The 17,895-nt window shown below is 34.7% G+C and overlaps 1 protein-coding gene across 2 annotated transcripts in view; it reads right to left on the reverse strand.

The window, feature by feature from the left end:
* Window positions 1–17,895, reverse strand: part of GAS2 (growth arrest specific 2) — a 129,532-nt gene that overhangs the window by 96,349 nt on the left and 15,288 nt on the right. For both annotated transcript variants that reach the window (XM_004585448.3, XM_012927073.3), the window contains one exon: window positions 12,328–12,449. In XM_004585448.3, coding sequence (XP_004585505.1) covers window positions 12,328–12,449 — 122 coding nt within the window. The remainder of the gene's footprint in view (window positions 1–12,327; window positions 12,450–17,895) is intronic.

The raw sequence follows: 17,895 nt of genomic DNA on the forward strand, positions 1-17,895 counted from the left end.
CAGCATAATAAATGTTTATGCTTCAAATGCCAAAGCTTCTAGCTACATGAAACAAATATTAACGGAATTAAAGGGAGAAATAGACTCCAATACAATCATAGTGGGGGACCTTAATACCCCATTAACACAAATGGACAGATCAAAAAACCAGAAACTCAGCAAAGAAACAACAGAACTCATTCAAACTCTAGAGCAAATGGACTTAGTTGACATCTATCGAACCTTTCATCCTACTGACAGAGAATACACGTTTTTTTCATCAGTACATGGAACTTTCTCCAGAATTGATCATATTATAGGCCATAAAACAAGCCTTAGCAAATTTTAAAAAGTGGAAATCATACCATGCACGTTCTCAGACCACCAAGGAGTGAAGCTTGAGACCAAGAATTCGAAACACCAAGGAAGACTTACAAACATATGGAGGCTGAACAATATATTACTAAATGAGCAATGGGTTAGAGAGGAAATCAAAGGGGAAATTAAAAAATTGCTTGAAACAAATGAAGGCATCAACACAACTTATCAGAACTTATGGGACACAATCAAGGTGGTGCTGAGAGGAAAGTTCATTTCAGTTAATGCTTATCTCAAGAAATAAGCACCAAGTAAATCAGCTAATCTTACAGTTGAAGGAACTAGAAACACAACAACAAAGCAATCCTAAGACTAGTAGGAAAAAAGAAATCATCAAAATAAGGGAGGAAATAAACCAAATAGAGACCAAGAGGACTATACACAAGATTAATCAATCAAAGAGTTGGTTCTTTGAGAAAATCAACAAAATAGACTCCCCACTAGCTCGACTAATTAAAAAAAGGAGGGAGAAAATACACATCAATAGTATTAGAAATGAGAATGGAGATATAACAACAGATACCTCAGAAATACAAAGAATCCTCAGGAACTATTATAAGCAACTATATGCGAACAAATCAGAAAACCTAGAGGAAATGGACAGATTTTTGAACATATACAATCCACCAAAATTGAATCAAGAAGCAATTAACAACCTAAATAGCCCAATAACATGCACTGAGATTGAATCAACAATTAAAGCCCTCCAACCAAGAAAAGCCCGGGACCAGATGGCTTCACACACAAAAAAAAAAAAAGTCTTAAAAGACTTTCTGAATACATTGAATTAGTTCATCTTCATTTTAGAGTCCTTGTCTTCTTTTTAATCTTGGAGTTACATTGTTTCTGAAAGTTGCTTATTGAGCAGCCACCTTGAGCATCACAATATGCGAACCAAAACATTATGGATCTCTTAAATGAAATAGTGATGCTAGCAGGGCACCCATTTAATAAGCTATGCTGGTGTGAAATTATACATAACCAGCAATGCAATAAAAACAAAACATACACGAGATGGTCTCATGTATATTAATCTTAATGCATTTCATGCTACTAAGTTAAAGAACAGTAGTTATTCATTAATCAGCCCCTAAAAGCTTGAAATAAAGTTGAAGAGCTCCATATACTTTCCATTCAATGACTTCACCCAGAAAGCATTATGCCGCTATTCCCTAATGGATCAGCACCACATACCTTGGACCACACACATATAAATATGGTGAGTACTAACATTTTAAATTGTGTAGCCATCAGACATTTTAAACTAAAAAAAATAACAATTTCTCCTAATTCTCAGTTTCTTAAAGGCTCTTCTTATAACATCAATGAATGTTTTCCTGTAAGAAGAACATTCTCAGTATGCATATTCATAATTGATTTCTCTTAATTTTAAGTTTCTGAAAAGGCTCTTTTTTTAAAATCTCTGAATGTTCTCCCTTAAGAACATTCTTAGTATGCATATTCATTATTGATTTGTTCCAATGACTAGAATGTCTCCAAAGCATTTAGTAACAGCTCATTTTCAAATAATTAATTTTCCATTTTCCATATGGTGAGAGTGACTTTCTTGACATAGTGTTCTACATGCACAGTGCTATGAAAGCAGTGACTGCAATTGGTGCTATCAGATGTCATGAAAACAGTTCCCCAGTTGTGCTCCTTTTACAATTTTGTCTTGTAGATGTGCCTGCATGCAGTTAGAGGCAGGATGTGAGCCTGTAATGGAGCAGATGATGTCATCATGGAAAAATTCATTCAGGTTTACTTTTATACTCAAGGGCAATGTTCCGCTGGTGCTAGGAAATTTACAGATGAAAAATGTGAATTTCTTTTAATACAGTATCTGTAGCTCCAATTTAACATTTTAATTTTTAGTCTCACATTTCATACACCTTTAATATATTCTTATTTTACACTACCAAGCAATTGATTGTAGCTTACTATCTTAAAAAGCAAATAACTGGGGTTTTTTTTAAATTGGAGGGAGTGCCTTTGCCAGCAGACTTAGATTCAGTTGTAGACTGAATTCTTAGCAACTTTCTCTCTCCCTCGCCGTGGACTCTATGGCTACAAATAGTCCCTCACTTCTCTTAGTTTAAAGAACTCAGAAGCACATCCTGTTATGAGGAGAACTTAAAGATTTGGGGAAATAAAGATGTGTTCTTCATTACATAAAATTAGAAAGAGGATAAACACATAATAGATTGTTTGCTGTCCTTCAATTCAAGGAAAATCGTGAAATACCTCTTACTTGGGTCATTCACTGTTTTGTAGATAGAAATAAAGTCACCTTAAGCATAAATGCCTTTCACAAAGGCTTTTCCATGCTTTGCACATGGTCACTTGCCAATACTCTTGCCAAATAAGAAAATTGGCAATGTCACTATGAATTTTGTTCAGTTTCTAACTCCAGCTATAGATAGTGTAGTAAACTTATGCTATTTTAAATAATTGCCTCAAAGTAACACTTTCCATCTGCTTATGAAATGGTTTTCTCTGTCACAGAGGGAACAATATAGAGATGATAAAGGAGAATGTCAATTCCTCCTAAGATTCACTGAGTATAAAAAATAAGTATAATTCATACTTTTCTTTGAGATAATACTAAGAGCAAATAATTTATGGATGTTAAGCATCATGAAAATTAACAAAATCCATGAAGAAGTATTATTATAGGTTTTGGTATAAGCACTTTGAGCATCACAATGCTTATGTAGCTTACAAAAGCGCACACACACAATAAGGCGGGTATTTTTTTGGTATCCCTTTGGCATCCTTTTTGGAATCCCTTTGACTTAGGAAATAGATGAGACACTGAAAATAAACAATAATAAAAATATATATGTGTGGAAACCTTTGAGAACATAATACTATATATTTTAATTTATATTCTAAATTTGGTCACAGATAAAAATAGCTCCTTCTCATATCAGAGATTTGTGAGAGCTTCAACTAATTTGTTGTAAATAATTTTGTAAGCTTGATTTCATTCCACGTATAACACATTTCTGCCTAACAGAATAAATGCCTTTAAGAAAAGAAATGACTATCTTTAAACCATGCCTACCCTTTTCAGCAACTCACATGCAGACACAGCAAATAACATTACCTGTTTTTTTTAATACGTTTTTATTTAAGTTCCAACCAATTTTATAGTAATGTATGTATGCAGGTCTCAATTATAATAAAATAATTATAACTATAAATGACCCATAATATTAAAGTGCATAAAACAATGAATTTGCTTTTGGTTATGAATCTCCATAACCATTTTTATGTTTCTTGAGTTGCATTTAGTTAATAAAATATTTCCAGAAAGCCAATAGCAGTATTTATTGTACACTTTCTTTACACTGGAATACCCTGATTCTCTTCTGTAGCTTTATGAAGTTGTATTTCACCCCTGTTGTTAGTTACTCCTTTGGTAGATGCTTATTAGTGGTTCTTTGGATAAACAAATGTTCTTACATTCCCATTTCACTCACCAGATATTTTATTGGGCAAATGAAGAGATTACTAGAGGAAAGATGCAAAAATAGGATGATTTCATCTTTATTGTTCCTTCAGTAATTGAAAGACACATCCTTAATTACTATAACATCACCTTATTTCAGGTTAGGAATATCTCTGGAGAACCAATTACATGAAAGGTGCTGCAATCGTTCTCTTTCACTAATTCCCAATGGTGAATGAATGTGTAAAATCACTCGTTATCATTATTCAGATCCATAGTTTTGGAACCACAGCAAACAGTAAAAACAGGTCCATAAAAATTTTCAAACTGAATAAACCACTGGGATGTGAATACACTCATTTATAGTCTTCTATTTACCTTTAGATAATGGTCTGAATTCAAATAACTGCATAGCATGTGACTACATGACAATACCTACAAAGAACTACATGACGAATCTGTTCCAGTACTCACTTATGAACTGGTTTAAACCTCTGTGGTCTACTTCAGCCAGTATTCCACCAGTACTTAAAATACCCTCAGATTCTTGTTTCTTCCATTACTACCTTAAGAGTTTGCAAACCTTTATCTTTTCCACTACTTGAGAAGCCACGCTTTGTAACTGCGCTCATCAGAGACCCTAGAACTAAGCAAAATCAAAAAGACAATTTTTAAATGGAGGAGAATAGAAGTCATTGGAGTTAGAAATTAAGGATGAATAAAATGCACTAACAAAACATCCTGGCATAAAAATAATAATCTAAACTGGGCATTCATTTATTTATTTATCCATTAACATACCTACTATGGGTGGGTATTAATTTCAGTGACTTAAAAGCCACATGATATGCCCATATCATATATCACAGTGCCTGGTTCAAGTTCTGGCTACTCCACTTCCTCTCTGATTCAGCTTATTACTCATGCACATGCTAGGAGACGCAGGTGATGGTCCAAGTAGTTGAGTTCTTGCTACCCATTTGATATCAGACCAGATTGAGTTCCGAGTTCTTGGCTTCAGCCCAGCCCAGCCCTAACTGCTGCCACAGCTTGGACTTAACCCAGTAGAATGCAGATCTCTCCCTATATTTCTCTCTTCTTTTCAAATTAAATGAAAATAAATAAAAATATCAAGAAAATCGCATTTACCTAATACCTACAAGCTAGATTTTATATTAGACAATTATATGATAAGCCATAAATCACGACTTCAAGAATCTTACACTCTAACAAAGGCTTCAAGACATGGAAACAAGCAACAAACTATGATTCAAGATGGGGAATAACATACAGATGGAGAAGATCAAAAAAATAAATACGAAAAAAAAAATCAGAGGCCAGTGTCCCCACATGGAATGTTAGGTTGTAGAAGGCATGACTATGCTTCAGAGAGCTTCTTGACCTTTGTTAAGTAAGAATGTGTTCATTTGGGCAGGGCAAGGAAGGGTGAGGGAAGAGGCCCTTCTCATTGTATTCAGTGGGGGCAACTTTCAATCTATAGTTTGGGCAGAGTGTTGATTGATAATCAGAATAGCCAGACTCTTTATTGCATAAATTTTAATCTTTAAACCAACAATGTAATAGTGTGAATAGCTAGACAGTAATGAGGATCCACAGATACCCCTGGTGTTTACATATATTATATATGTGCATTATTAGCAACTCAATATGGTAAGTACTGTTTCATTTAGCCTGATTACCTAAAATACATTATTTTAATAGGTTGGGAAAATGTTTAGCTTCATAAAATAACTCACTATTGGTAAATATCATAAATACTGACATTTATAAAAATATTTCATCATGCTGTGGAAATCAAATTTGTTTCATAAATAAGTTTTTTGGTACAGGAAAGTTTCCTATGTAATAACTGTGACATGAGGGATTCTGAGGGATACTGACTCCTAATCTGTGTTTAACTCATGTCTGGATCCTGTTCTTAAATGAGAAAAACTTCAAAGTTTTATTGTGATTATTTGGAATAGACATAAATAGGAAGAACAGGCTGAGAAATCAAAAGAAACTGTCCTTTGTCCAGGAGCTGGGAGGTTATATCACGGATTCCCCCATTCTTCACAATACACTGGCCAGACTAGCAAAAAATCCATTAATTAACTTGGACATACCTGGAAACATAGTTCAACCCTTAAAATATTAGCTTGCCAAAGAACAATTAGCTTATATTTTAGCCAGAGCTGACATCCTTCAACAAATGGTAAACAAACAAACAAACAAACAAAAAACCAAAAAAACTAGAGTGGATGAGTCCTGGTGCCAAGCATTTTCAATATGACTTTTTTCTCCCACAGATGGACAGAAGGTGATAGTGATGTGCATTTCATTATTTCTAATATGAGTAGAGATTCTCAGTGTCGCAGAACATAGAATGGAGCAGTTGTGGCAGTGCCCAGAAAAGTCAGACTCCTTGTAACAGCTATACCACAAGAAACACAGCTTTATTAATGATAAAGTCTCTAACCATAAATTGAAAGCGAATTTCCTAAGCTCTTGTTATGCATAATAAAAAAATTAAAAAATCAGAAAATCATCCAGTAACCCAATTCCCCAACTAGAGTAATGTGCAGACCCAAAGTCAACTAAATGAAAAAAATAATGGCTTTGATACTATAAAGCTTCCTTCTAATGTTCATCAAAGGAGCTTGAACTAGACACTGTAGATGGAGGAAAATTCTTTCTAGAAATCAAGTAATAGATATTTTATTGAAGTACTCATTTCGGTAGCCTTGAACACATCAGAGGTCATTTTTATTGTTTTACCTAAACACATAATTGGCAAGGATGTTCTCAACATCCTCAGAGTTTCTATTACCTAATACATGAAGTAAGTTTTCTACACAGTAAAAGGATCAAATAGAATATCATGCCTTTGGAAAAAAATCTGAGACTCATACTACTGTCAGTGATTTGATCATTGAAAAAAAAAGTGATCTATATCCTCTCTCCATTCATCCCATATAAAAGACCAATGGGACTTGGAACTCAGCAACAAAGTTATAATGAAATAATGTTCATCAAATTTGCTGTCGGGGGTGTGATCTTTTCATGGAAATGAATTAATCAACATTCTCGTATTTGGAACTCATCTACTTAGAAAATTCATTTTTCTTAATTTGGATAAGCAGAAAAGCACAAAATCAGTTTGCATCTGCTGGACACCAGCAGTATATATTTTTAACCTATTACAGACACCAATTCTATCTCTATGGTATAACCCACAAATATGCAGATGATTGTTGCTGTTGTTGTTATTATTATTTCAACATTTCTTGGGCAAAGTGGATAGGTTCACAAAATATGCCAATTCAGAAGGTAGGAATGAATAATCTATGAAAACTCAGTAAGCTGGATTCGCTAAATAAATGAAATTCCTGAATCCAGGAATAGCACCCAGGTAAGCACATGGTATTTGTAGTAATACATCATGAAAATTCTCCCAGTTTGCTGCTCTTGCCTGACAGATTGACACTCATAAAATACCAATGATCATGAAACCTGGCTAGCCTAAATATATTGTTGTAGCTGAATCCCACATGACCCATTAGGCTACATCTCTTATTGTGTCTGGCATGACTTAATCATTGACTAACATTGTTGAATATAGGATTATTCTGAAGATCCAGACAGTTTCAGATGCGCATCACCCTTTCCCTTGTAGACACTTTTTTACAATACTCTTGTTCTGATGAGGAAAAGAACTCCAATTCCTTTTATATTATTATTCTATGCAATATAATGTGTATTACTGTAGCACTGAGAAGCCAGTTACGCATACCTCTGTCAGCTAGCATAGACTGAAACACTCTTCAAAAGAAAAAAAAAAAATCAACAGAACACTTCATTGTCTGATCCGGTTGTTGAAGATTGGTTTGGTGCCCAGAGACGTAAAGAAAAGGCAACAATAGAGAGCAGTGCGGTAACCCAGAGGCTAAAGTCCTCTCTTTGCACATACCAGGATCCCATATGGGCACCGGTTCTAATCCGGGCAGCCCTGGTCTCCATCCAGATCCCTGTTTGTGGCCTGGGAAAGCAGTCAGAGAAGATTCTGGCTCCTGGTTTCAGATCAGTGCAGCTCTGGCCATTGTGGCTGTTTGGAGACTGAATCATCAGATGGAATATTCCTCTCTGTCTCTCCTTCTCTCTATATATCTGGCTTTCCAATAAAAAAAAAAAATGTTTAAAAAAAAAGAAAAAGCAGTAACAAAAATTTTATACTGACAAGTAATTTGCATTCATATTTTTAGAACTTGGAGACATTTATATTTATCTTTCGCAGATCCTGGGTAACTGAACTTTCTCCACTAACTTTTCTACTTTTTGTTGTTGTTGTTGTTCTTGCCTTCAGGCAGCAACACATTTATCAACAAAATACATTCTTTCTGTATCATTCCACCTATGTTTTTTTCCATTTCATCATGTTTCACGCTTCGCTGGTAGAATTATATCATATAAGATCATTTTACTTGTATAGATAAATATGAATAGCTAGATTAATCACAGCTGAAATTTTATTTTCTTTCATACTAGAGCATTTTATCACTTTTATTTTCTTTTTTGGTCAGACAGTAGCAAAAAAATACAAATGTCACATTTATCTGAATTCAATCTTGCTAAGATGTGCTCTAAACAAAAAGTGCTATTGATTTTTTGAAGGGAAAAGCTCTCTAATCTTTATGTTCCATTTAACTCCCAGATGGTATAACATCCTAAAGTACTGTTATCCTGCCGCTCAGGGAGCTAGGTACACTTAACGGACAAATGTGTTATAGGAACTCTATCTGACTAGGATGTTCTTTCCTTGAAACAAGGACTGATTCTGCACTGACAGTGCAATGCCCGGCTCCTTCCTTAGAGCATAATGTACCATTCTCCTAGATAACAGAACAGCTTTTCTTCTACTGCTCCTTCTTCATGTGCTTCAAAACTGATCAAACCACCCAGGGCTCTTTCATGTCAAAGGGAGCTCTGAACCCAGAGAAAAAACAACCGTGAGGTCTGAGGCAGAGATGCCAAAATAAATGAGATAAATGGAAAGGAATCTTAGAACAAAAGATAAGCTGAATCTCCTGAATACCTTGCCCCGTGCTGATACCCTAATGGTTAGAGTTTTGTACAAAAATCAGCGAAGTTGTGGCTGGAGAAACAGTACATATACAAGAAGAAGTGGCTCATACAGCTGACCTGGAAGTGCTGATCACACATAAATGTGACAATTACCTTCACCAGAGAAGCCAATTTTAAATAACAAAAAAAATAAAAAGCATGAAGCCCAAATTCAGACTTGTCATTTGTTTCGGTGATGCAGCATCCTGGTTGGGTGTCAGTTCAAGTCTTAACTGTTCCTTTTCTGAACCAGCTCCATTCTAACACATCTGGAGAGTCACTGAAGATAGCCCCAGTATGACCTCCTGCTGCATGTGAGCAACCCAGATGCAATCCCAGGCGCATGGCTTCAGCCTCGTCCACTTGGCCATTTTGGCCATTTGGAGAGTGAATACGTGAATACAACATCTCTACCTATCTCTGTCTCTCTGCCCTTAAACAAAACAAGATTAAGGCATATTTATAGCAGAGGTAAATCAGTTTTCTGGCTTGAGAAAATTAAGAGTTTAAAAATGAGGACATGAAATTTTAATTGCTAAAAGAAAATTTCAAAGGGTTTCTTATGAAATAACTTTTGATGGAATTAAGGTTATTGATTGCTTTAAAGAACTGATATGTACTATATATAGTTTCATTAATACAGAATTCTGAAAAGATACAGACCAACTCACCTATTTTATCATCATTTTTCAAAACATCAATATATCCTGGTGGAAAACAACTCTACACACACACACACACGTTAGTAACGTAACTCAATTGTTATTTATACCAAATTGAAAAGCCTCCTTTTTGTGAAAAGTATTCAAAATACTTTTAGTAAATTCCAATACAACTTAGTTTTAGATTTACTAATAATAGAGTTATTTACAAATTCATGTAATTTTAATTTTTGTTTACAGAGAAAGGATTGCTTGAAAACCATTAATTTCACAAAAATATATTTATGAGACCAATACCAAATCTGAACATACTAACCACTGATATTTCACTTTTTAAATACTTTCTCCTAACTTACGGAAAAGGAAAACTATCCATTTTTGCATTTTTCACATTATAAAACAATACTACTTTAAGATTCATATTGTTGGAATTCAGTTGTGAAATATGTAAATGCTGCCAAGGAATCAGAAAGAAATTCAGTTAAGAGCAATTATCTCAGCTTCTAACTCATATCAGATTTTACCATCTGGGCATGAAAGGTGAGGTCATCATGCATATTTTTGAATGTAAGTTACTTAATTAATATAGTCAACTTTCCAAGCTAAAATAAATATATCATAATCAGGATAAATTTCAGCTTGATATACTGTTGAATTAAATTGTTTAGGGTCAAGGAACTATTTCAAATGTAATAAAATCTTTCAGCAGCTCTATTCACTTTGAAAAGAAAATTTCCTTGGCTTCTTTGTTGTTTTTATGGTTTTATTGTTAAAATTGCATGATATTTGAATGTTTCAAAAGAAAATAGCCATCAAAATCTTAACCCATAAATATTCTTAATATATCATGATAGACACTTGGGTAACATGTCTACATGTTTTCTTCTGTTTGGTATCATCCTAAATACTGATATCTATAAAATATTTTCTTCTAATCAATCTAAATTTCTCACCAGGGTCTCTTAATTCCTCCACACAGGGAAAGAAGATGACATTATATTAGCCTCTCATTTTTGTGCAATTCTCTTTGTAAATAGTATACACAAAATTATTAAACCCCTTTTACAGATACAAAAACTAAGGTTCATACATATCCAGATCATAACATAATGAAAACTCAAGTAAACTGCTCTCCAGACCAAAGTCTGTGAAACATAAGCTATTAAATTATAATGTTATTTTGGAATCTGAGATTTAGGTTTAAAAAACAAAGCTGTACAAAACAAACAAAAAATTAGAACAGTATATACTAACCTTAGCAAAACTGTTTATTCTTAGTTACTACAAATAATTGAAATGACCTTAACATTTAAGCTTTGGACAGTCATCAACAGTAAGAAATGCAAATAAATAAGGATTTCAAAAGCTAGATAATATAGTGCTCTAAAGAGAGTCTAGAGAAACCATCATTTCTCAATGTGTCAATAGTTTTTCAATAAATTGTTTGTATTAATTATCCCCATACTAAGCATTGTTTTTTTCATTGCTAAACTACAGAAGCCAATTATGTTAACATGGAAATCACATGTTAAGAATAACTGATCCTCACATAAAGGTTCAAATAAAGTTTTTGCACAAATAGGCTCCTCCCATCTGTGCTATGCATAATGAACTAAAATGACAGAACAGACATGGAAGAGACTTAAATTTTTGCTCATTCACTGACAGATGATCTTACACAAGTCCCTTAGAATTTACATTCACTGGAAGTAACTAGCAAATTTCCCTGCAAATGAAAAGAATCTAGAGAACTTTTGAAAAATTTCAATGGGCAGATGCTACGTGGTGAAGATAACATGAGAACACCCAGGCATGGGATCCAATCTGGACATGAAAAAAAGACATCTGATTTCAATGTACAACAAAAATTTGAAAGCCACTGAATTCATTACAACCTTTATTCAGCTACTTTTAAGATGAAGAAAGTTAGAGAAAGTTTAGTGTATGATCAAAGATTTATAAACTGATACAAAACATGTCAAAACTTCATGCTTAACAGTCACACACACACACACACACACACACACACACACACACTTTTTTTTTTCTGCCAGAGTTACAAAAGTAGTTTAAAAATTTTTTTATTTTATCTTAAAATGTCTTCAAATTTATTTCAACGTTATCTTTCTTTTTTATTTCTCTATTAAAACTTAACGCATCATTTTTCATGTTTTTCACAAAATATTAACACCATATTTAATCTTGTCTCTATACTAACTAGAAAAGTATATTAGGATTAATATACATAAAATAAATTTAAAAATCAAATGTACATAAAAGAAATCTTTGCACAATATTTACATTAAGCAACTTACTTAAAACAAAAAGTACACACCAAAAATTTGCTCCAATTGTGTCAAAATGTTTAGAAAACTAAAAACCTATTCAGTAACTTTCCTGACTGGATTTTGTTCACTGCTTCATAACACCAAGTTGTTTATTTGCTAACTTTTTAATCAATGTATCAGATTTAGCCAGCTTATACACAGTACTGTTATAATGCTATTATTTTACATAACCTTTTATGTAATTAGGCCTACCAAAAGGATTGTGTAACTCACGTTATTAGAGTAAAAATAACATGCTGCCAAATTCAAAAGAACTCTGTTGTGTTTGTTGTTCATAAAGGTCTTAATGAATTCATTCACAATAAATCCTCGTGTTTCACCAGTTTTAAACAATTGCAAACCTACTCTACCACCTGCCAGAGAGTTCTGTATTGGGATCATTTACCTTTGTAGGCTTATTAGCATCCATGCTCTCTTTGAATTTCTCCTGCACAGTTTCTGCAAGTTGACAGAGTAAGGCACCATTATCCAACTTCTCCATAAAAGTTTCTGCTGTTATCTCCTTCCCTGAATCAGCAACAACAACAACAAAAAAAGTATTGTAAAAGCATGATTAGTCTCCAACACTGATGTCATATTTAAGCTAAATGAGACTTTCATAAGACTTTTTTTGAAAATGTATTTTATTTTGTGAAAGTCAAAGAGAGTTAAAGAGAGAGAGGGAGAAACAGAAAGCAAAATTTTCCAGCTGCTGATTCACTCCCCAATTGGCATCAATGAAACCGGAGCTTCTTCAGCTTCTCCCACATGAGTTCAGGGTCCCAAGGACGTGAGCCCTCCTTTGATGCTTCCCTAACTATATTAATATGGAGGGGGAACAGAAGTGGAGCAGTAGGGACTAGAACCACCAGTCATATGGGAAATTGATGTTACAGATGTGAGTTTTACCTGCTTTGTCACAATGTGAGGCACTTTAATATGATCTTGCCACTAAAATTTCTAGTTCTATTAGTTACATTGATGAAACAGGAACAATTAGTAATGTGTCTTTGGTTGTAATAATCCCAATGTTTTATAGTTTAAAAACATAATTCTAACCCATAGTTGCATTTCATATTAAACATAGCAAAAAATGTATTAGCCAAGGTAAAAGTTGTGTCTTTGTCAATAAATATTATGGCATTTATCATCCCTCAAAGAAACACTGTACCTTTTAACTATCCACCTTATTCCTTTATACCCCATTACTATACATACAAAATTCACAGAAAAGGGAACCAAAAGTTGAGTTTATTTTCATAGGATTTTTTAACATATACACTCAAGGGTATTCAATAAAATCAAGGGAAATTCATACAGTGAAGAACTAACTTCCCCAAACTTTTATAATTCAAACTTGTGCTGAAACCCACATTTTTCACAAATTTTCTACCCAAGGTAAGTGTTTGAAAGAGTTCTTATATCCAAAACAACATGATTTTTGTTTGGGGGTTTAAAAGCAACTCTGAAAAACTTAACTACAAGTCAAAGCATGGATTTCATGGCATTACTCTTCCCAGGAGCTCTTACCTGACCAGATATGCTACAAGGAAGACTTTATACACATATCCAAAGGACATTGGACAATCACAGGAGCCAGCACCTGTTCATCACATCTCTGGCCCAACAGGCAGTGATTGTCAATGATGGGCTATGTACAGCCACATTTTTCTAACCTAAAAAGGGTACACTGTGCAGAAAATACACTTACAGTTAGAATGCCAAAAAAATTCAGTTGTGAATTCAACTCTGTATCGTATCTAATATTTAAGGTTGGAAATGTTCGGTCACTGACGGAGAATCACAATGCAGATACTGTGGCCAGCAGTGCCCACTGTGTTTTCTGACCTTGCAGTGGGCATTGCAGCAATCATGGAGCAGAAAGCAGTTACTCAGGGAAGCCTGAACAGTGAGGACCAGGCCCCACTGCCTTTGACTAAGCCACAGTGACTGAAAAGATTCTTCATGATCTGAGTAGGAACAAAGCACTGGTTTTGTTTTTTGGTTGCTCCTCTAATAGACCCAGTACCTGTACAGTAGTGTGGGGAAAACCTGTGTCCAGAAGTTGGGTGTACATGTTATCCGTGTTTAAGATGTTTTAGAGACTAATACTCCTAACTTAGCTTACACAGGATTTATTCACATGCGCAAAACAAGAAAAAGAAATTTAAAACATGCATCAGTGTTACCTTTTAGAACAAGGATTATAAATGAAGACTCACATGAATTTCTAAAAAGTACCCTCATATAATCACTAATCATGTTCTTATTTGCTCCTTCAAAATTAATTTCCCCCAAATCTCCATCTTTGTCTGATTCTGTATTTCCCTACATTTCCAAAATATCTCCAATTCATTGTTGCAATTGCCTATAATCTATAAATCCCAATTCCTGTGGATTCAGGCTTCCCTTTATTTTCCATGCCACAATCTTAAAGAGACTTGATACCCACACCTTTAGCACAGAAACAGCGGCTTTTCCTGTTGCAGATATGAAACACATTCACTGATAAAATTAACACTGCTGAACATCACTCTCACTGCCCAGTCTCCTCCATCTACATCTATGCCCTTTAACGCAGATCCAAAGGTCTTTCCATCTGCCTCTAACCTCCTTTCCACAGTGCCATCTTGACTCCTTGCTGCAACCTCTTCATGCAGCCTTCATGCAGGTTTTCTTGTTAGTACTGCGGTCCTTTTTTTGCTGTCATAGATCCGGCTGTCAGCGGCGTACCTGGACAGGTGCTATGTTTCCTTTAGTCATATTTCCAAAATGAAAATCTCCCAGTGCACACTGATCTCTTTCGTGTATAATCACACTCATTAATATCATTTCCTTTGGAATTAACCAAATGCTGTATTCTATTCCCAACAGTGTATTTTGTTTTAAAAAAGTTTGCCTTGCTCAATTTGCTAAAAACTTCTTGACATGTCCACGATACATCATCATATGACATGCATGATAGAAATATATGCATATTCGTAATTGTATCTCATATGTAGGGAAGGACATCTTACTAACATAATAGTAAATGCTTTTTAATTGTGTTCAGTGTGTGTGTGTATTTTAACAAATAAAGAAATAAACAGCTAGAAAATCTTAATAAAAGATTGAGCATGATTTTAGTGAGAAGCAAATAAGTTAAAATATTAAAAGGCAAGTATTTTGGGGGCCCGGCGGCGTGGCCTAGCGGCTGAAGTCCTCGCCTTGAATGTGCCAGGATCCCATATGGGCGCCTGTTCTAATCCCGACAGCTCCACTTCGCATTCAGCTCCCTGCTTGTGGCCTGGGAAAGCAGTCAAAGATGGTCCAAAGCCTTGGGACCCTACACCAGCTTGGGAGACACGAAGAGGCTCCGGGCTCCTGGGTTCGGATCAGTTCATTTCTGGCCATTGCAGTCACTTGGGGAGTGAATCATCAGACAAAAAAATCTTCCTCTCTGTCTCTTGTCCTCTCTGTATATCTGATTTTGTAATAATAATTAAAAAGAAATAAGACAAAGAGTTCAATTCCACGAATACTAAATAAATACATCTCAACTGGAGCAACAAACTATCTTCTTGAAGTTAAAGCAACAATAACTTATTTAGATTTCAATGGTGTTTTAAATGGTTTTTTTCCTGCTTTGGGAAAAGGGCAGGTGAAAAGGAAAAAAATGACCATTTTTTTTCAAATGTTCCATCTCCCCATTGAATAATTCACATTTTAGCCCCTAGTTAGGATAATGACTTCTGCAAGTGGCAAAACATGAACAGCTGTAAATTTACACCACAGAAGTAGCTGAGCGTACCACTTATGTATCAAAACTGAATACAGCTCAACTCAATTCAGAAATGACACTAAAACCCCAGCATAAGAAAATTTATATTGTGCATTCACTATGTTGGCCTGCATTTTCTAACAATAGAGAGAATGTTATTTTGCCAACAGGAATTCAAATTAAATGTTAAAAATAGTTTCTTGGGCCCAGTGCGATAGTGTAGCGGTTAAGGTCCTCGCCTTGAATGTGCTGGCATCCCATAAGGACGCCGGTTCTAATCCCGGAAACTCCACTTCGCATTCAGCTCCCTGCTTGTGGCCTGGAAAAGCAGTTGAGGATGGCCCAAATCCTTGGGACACTGCACCATTGTGGGAGACCGGGAAAGAAGTCTCTGGCTCCTGGCTTCGGATCGGCTCAGCACCTGTCGTTGCGGTCACTTGGGGAGTGAATCATTGGATGGAAGATCTTCCTCTCTATCTCTCCTCCTCTCTGACTTTCCAATAAATAAATAAATAAATCTTTTTAAAAATAGTTTCTTAAAAGTATGTTTATTCAAATGTGGTTAAATTTCAAATAAAGAAGGAAAACTCAGTGATTATGAATCAATTGAAAGATTTTTTTACTACATTTGAAGCAAAATTTGCATATTCTTATTTCTCTAAAGTTTATGGAAATTTGAAGATTCCATTATAATTTTAAATGACAAAATTGTTACAATTATCTGAAAATAACTTGCACATAGCATAAATAGGGATGATATTAACAATTTACCAAAAACACACAATTCACATTATGCCTGATTTTTTAAATTATCCTGATTTTCATGACTACTGGAAGGAGTTCACACTGAACATCTGTATCCAGTGAAAAATATATTAGGTGTCAATTCTCAATTCTGTATATTTTACAACTTGTAAAGGTAGGAATTTCTTTTTTGGCTAAAATAGAGATTCTTGCATGCTTTATAGCTGAACTATATGTGCAAATGAAGGAAAATGTGAGACTTCGAAATTTTTTTGTAAGAAAACATTAAATATAATGTGTTTTCCAGCTGATTAAGGGTCATTAAGTATGCATTTTATATGTGCTGTGTAACCGTAAGAAACCAGTTATTATCCCTTTACAGAAAAATACATCACTCCTTATTATGCTTACTATGGCCAATAATATGTAAAAGAAAACACAGGATATACATTGAGTTCAATTTAAGCATGACAAATCCACAAGAATGGGCTGTGAAAATTCAATTACAAGCCTCAAGTAAAAGCAATACTACAAGGAAAAGTACCTCTGCTACAGACATAGATCGTCTTTAATCTGAATTGTGTGACTGGCTTGACATATCAAAGTATAAATATCAGAAATAATGAAATTCTAGCGCCAGAGAATCATGTGTTTCCACACCTCCCCCATCCTTTTTAGGTTGTCATTGTTTAAGGAAGGAAAAGGCCATGAATGTATATAATCTAATCACCTTGGAATAGTGACCTATACTAGGTTGTAGAGACAATAGCCTTGAAGTTTAAAATAATCAACTCTAGAAAAGTAATTTTCCTCCCTGAGTTATAATGCTGAACTTTGGGCTTCAAACCATCCAGTCAATAATAACATACAGGTTTCCAGTAGACAAAGATAAGGGGGTTGAATTAAATATTAAGGTTAACTATTATCTTTTAAAATAACAGGGATCAATTATAGGAACTAAACATCCTCGGCAATACTTTTTCACCATACGAAATCAGCATGCATGTTTGTATACTTCAATCTTATTCTTCCTAATTTTCATGAATATTAAGCCTCAATCTTACAAGTGTTTTATATGGGAGCCGACTGGAAAGAAAAATACTCTTAATCTTTCAATGGTGCTGAGAAATAGCTTTTTTTTTCCCAACATATTCAAAGATTTGAGACTCTCGAATAATCACATTTGACATTTGAAAATTCTATCTAGGTTTTAGTCTAAGTATTAGTATAATACTGTGAGTATTGCACATTTAATCTTCTCATAAAACTGTGAGGTAGATGCTACTACTATACGAATCTCACAATAATGAAATTGAGGAGTGCAGATTAAGGAACTCATCTAATTGCACGGTTGGCATACGGAAGCAACTAACAATTGGGGTAGGCGTGATGGTGCTGTAGCGTAAGCTGCCACTCGGGAAACCCCCATTCCACACTGGAGTGGCAGGTTCAAGTCCTGGCTGGTTATTA

The sequence above is a fragment of the Ochotona princeps genome, chromosome 4 (assembly GCF_030435755.1).
Source record: "Ochotona princeps isolate mOchPri1 chromosome 4, mOchPri1.hap1, whole genome shotgun sequence".
Lineage (NCBI taxonomy): Eukaryota > Metazoa > Chordata > Mammalia > Lagomorpha > Ochotonidae > Ochotona > Ochotona princeps.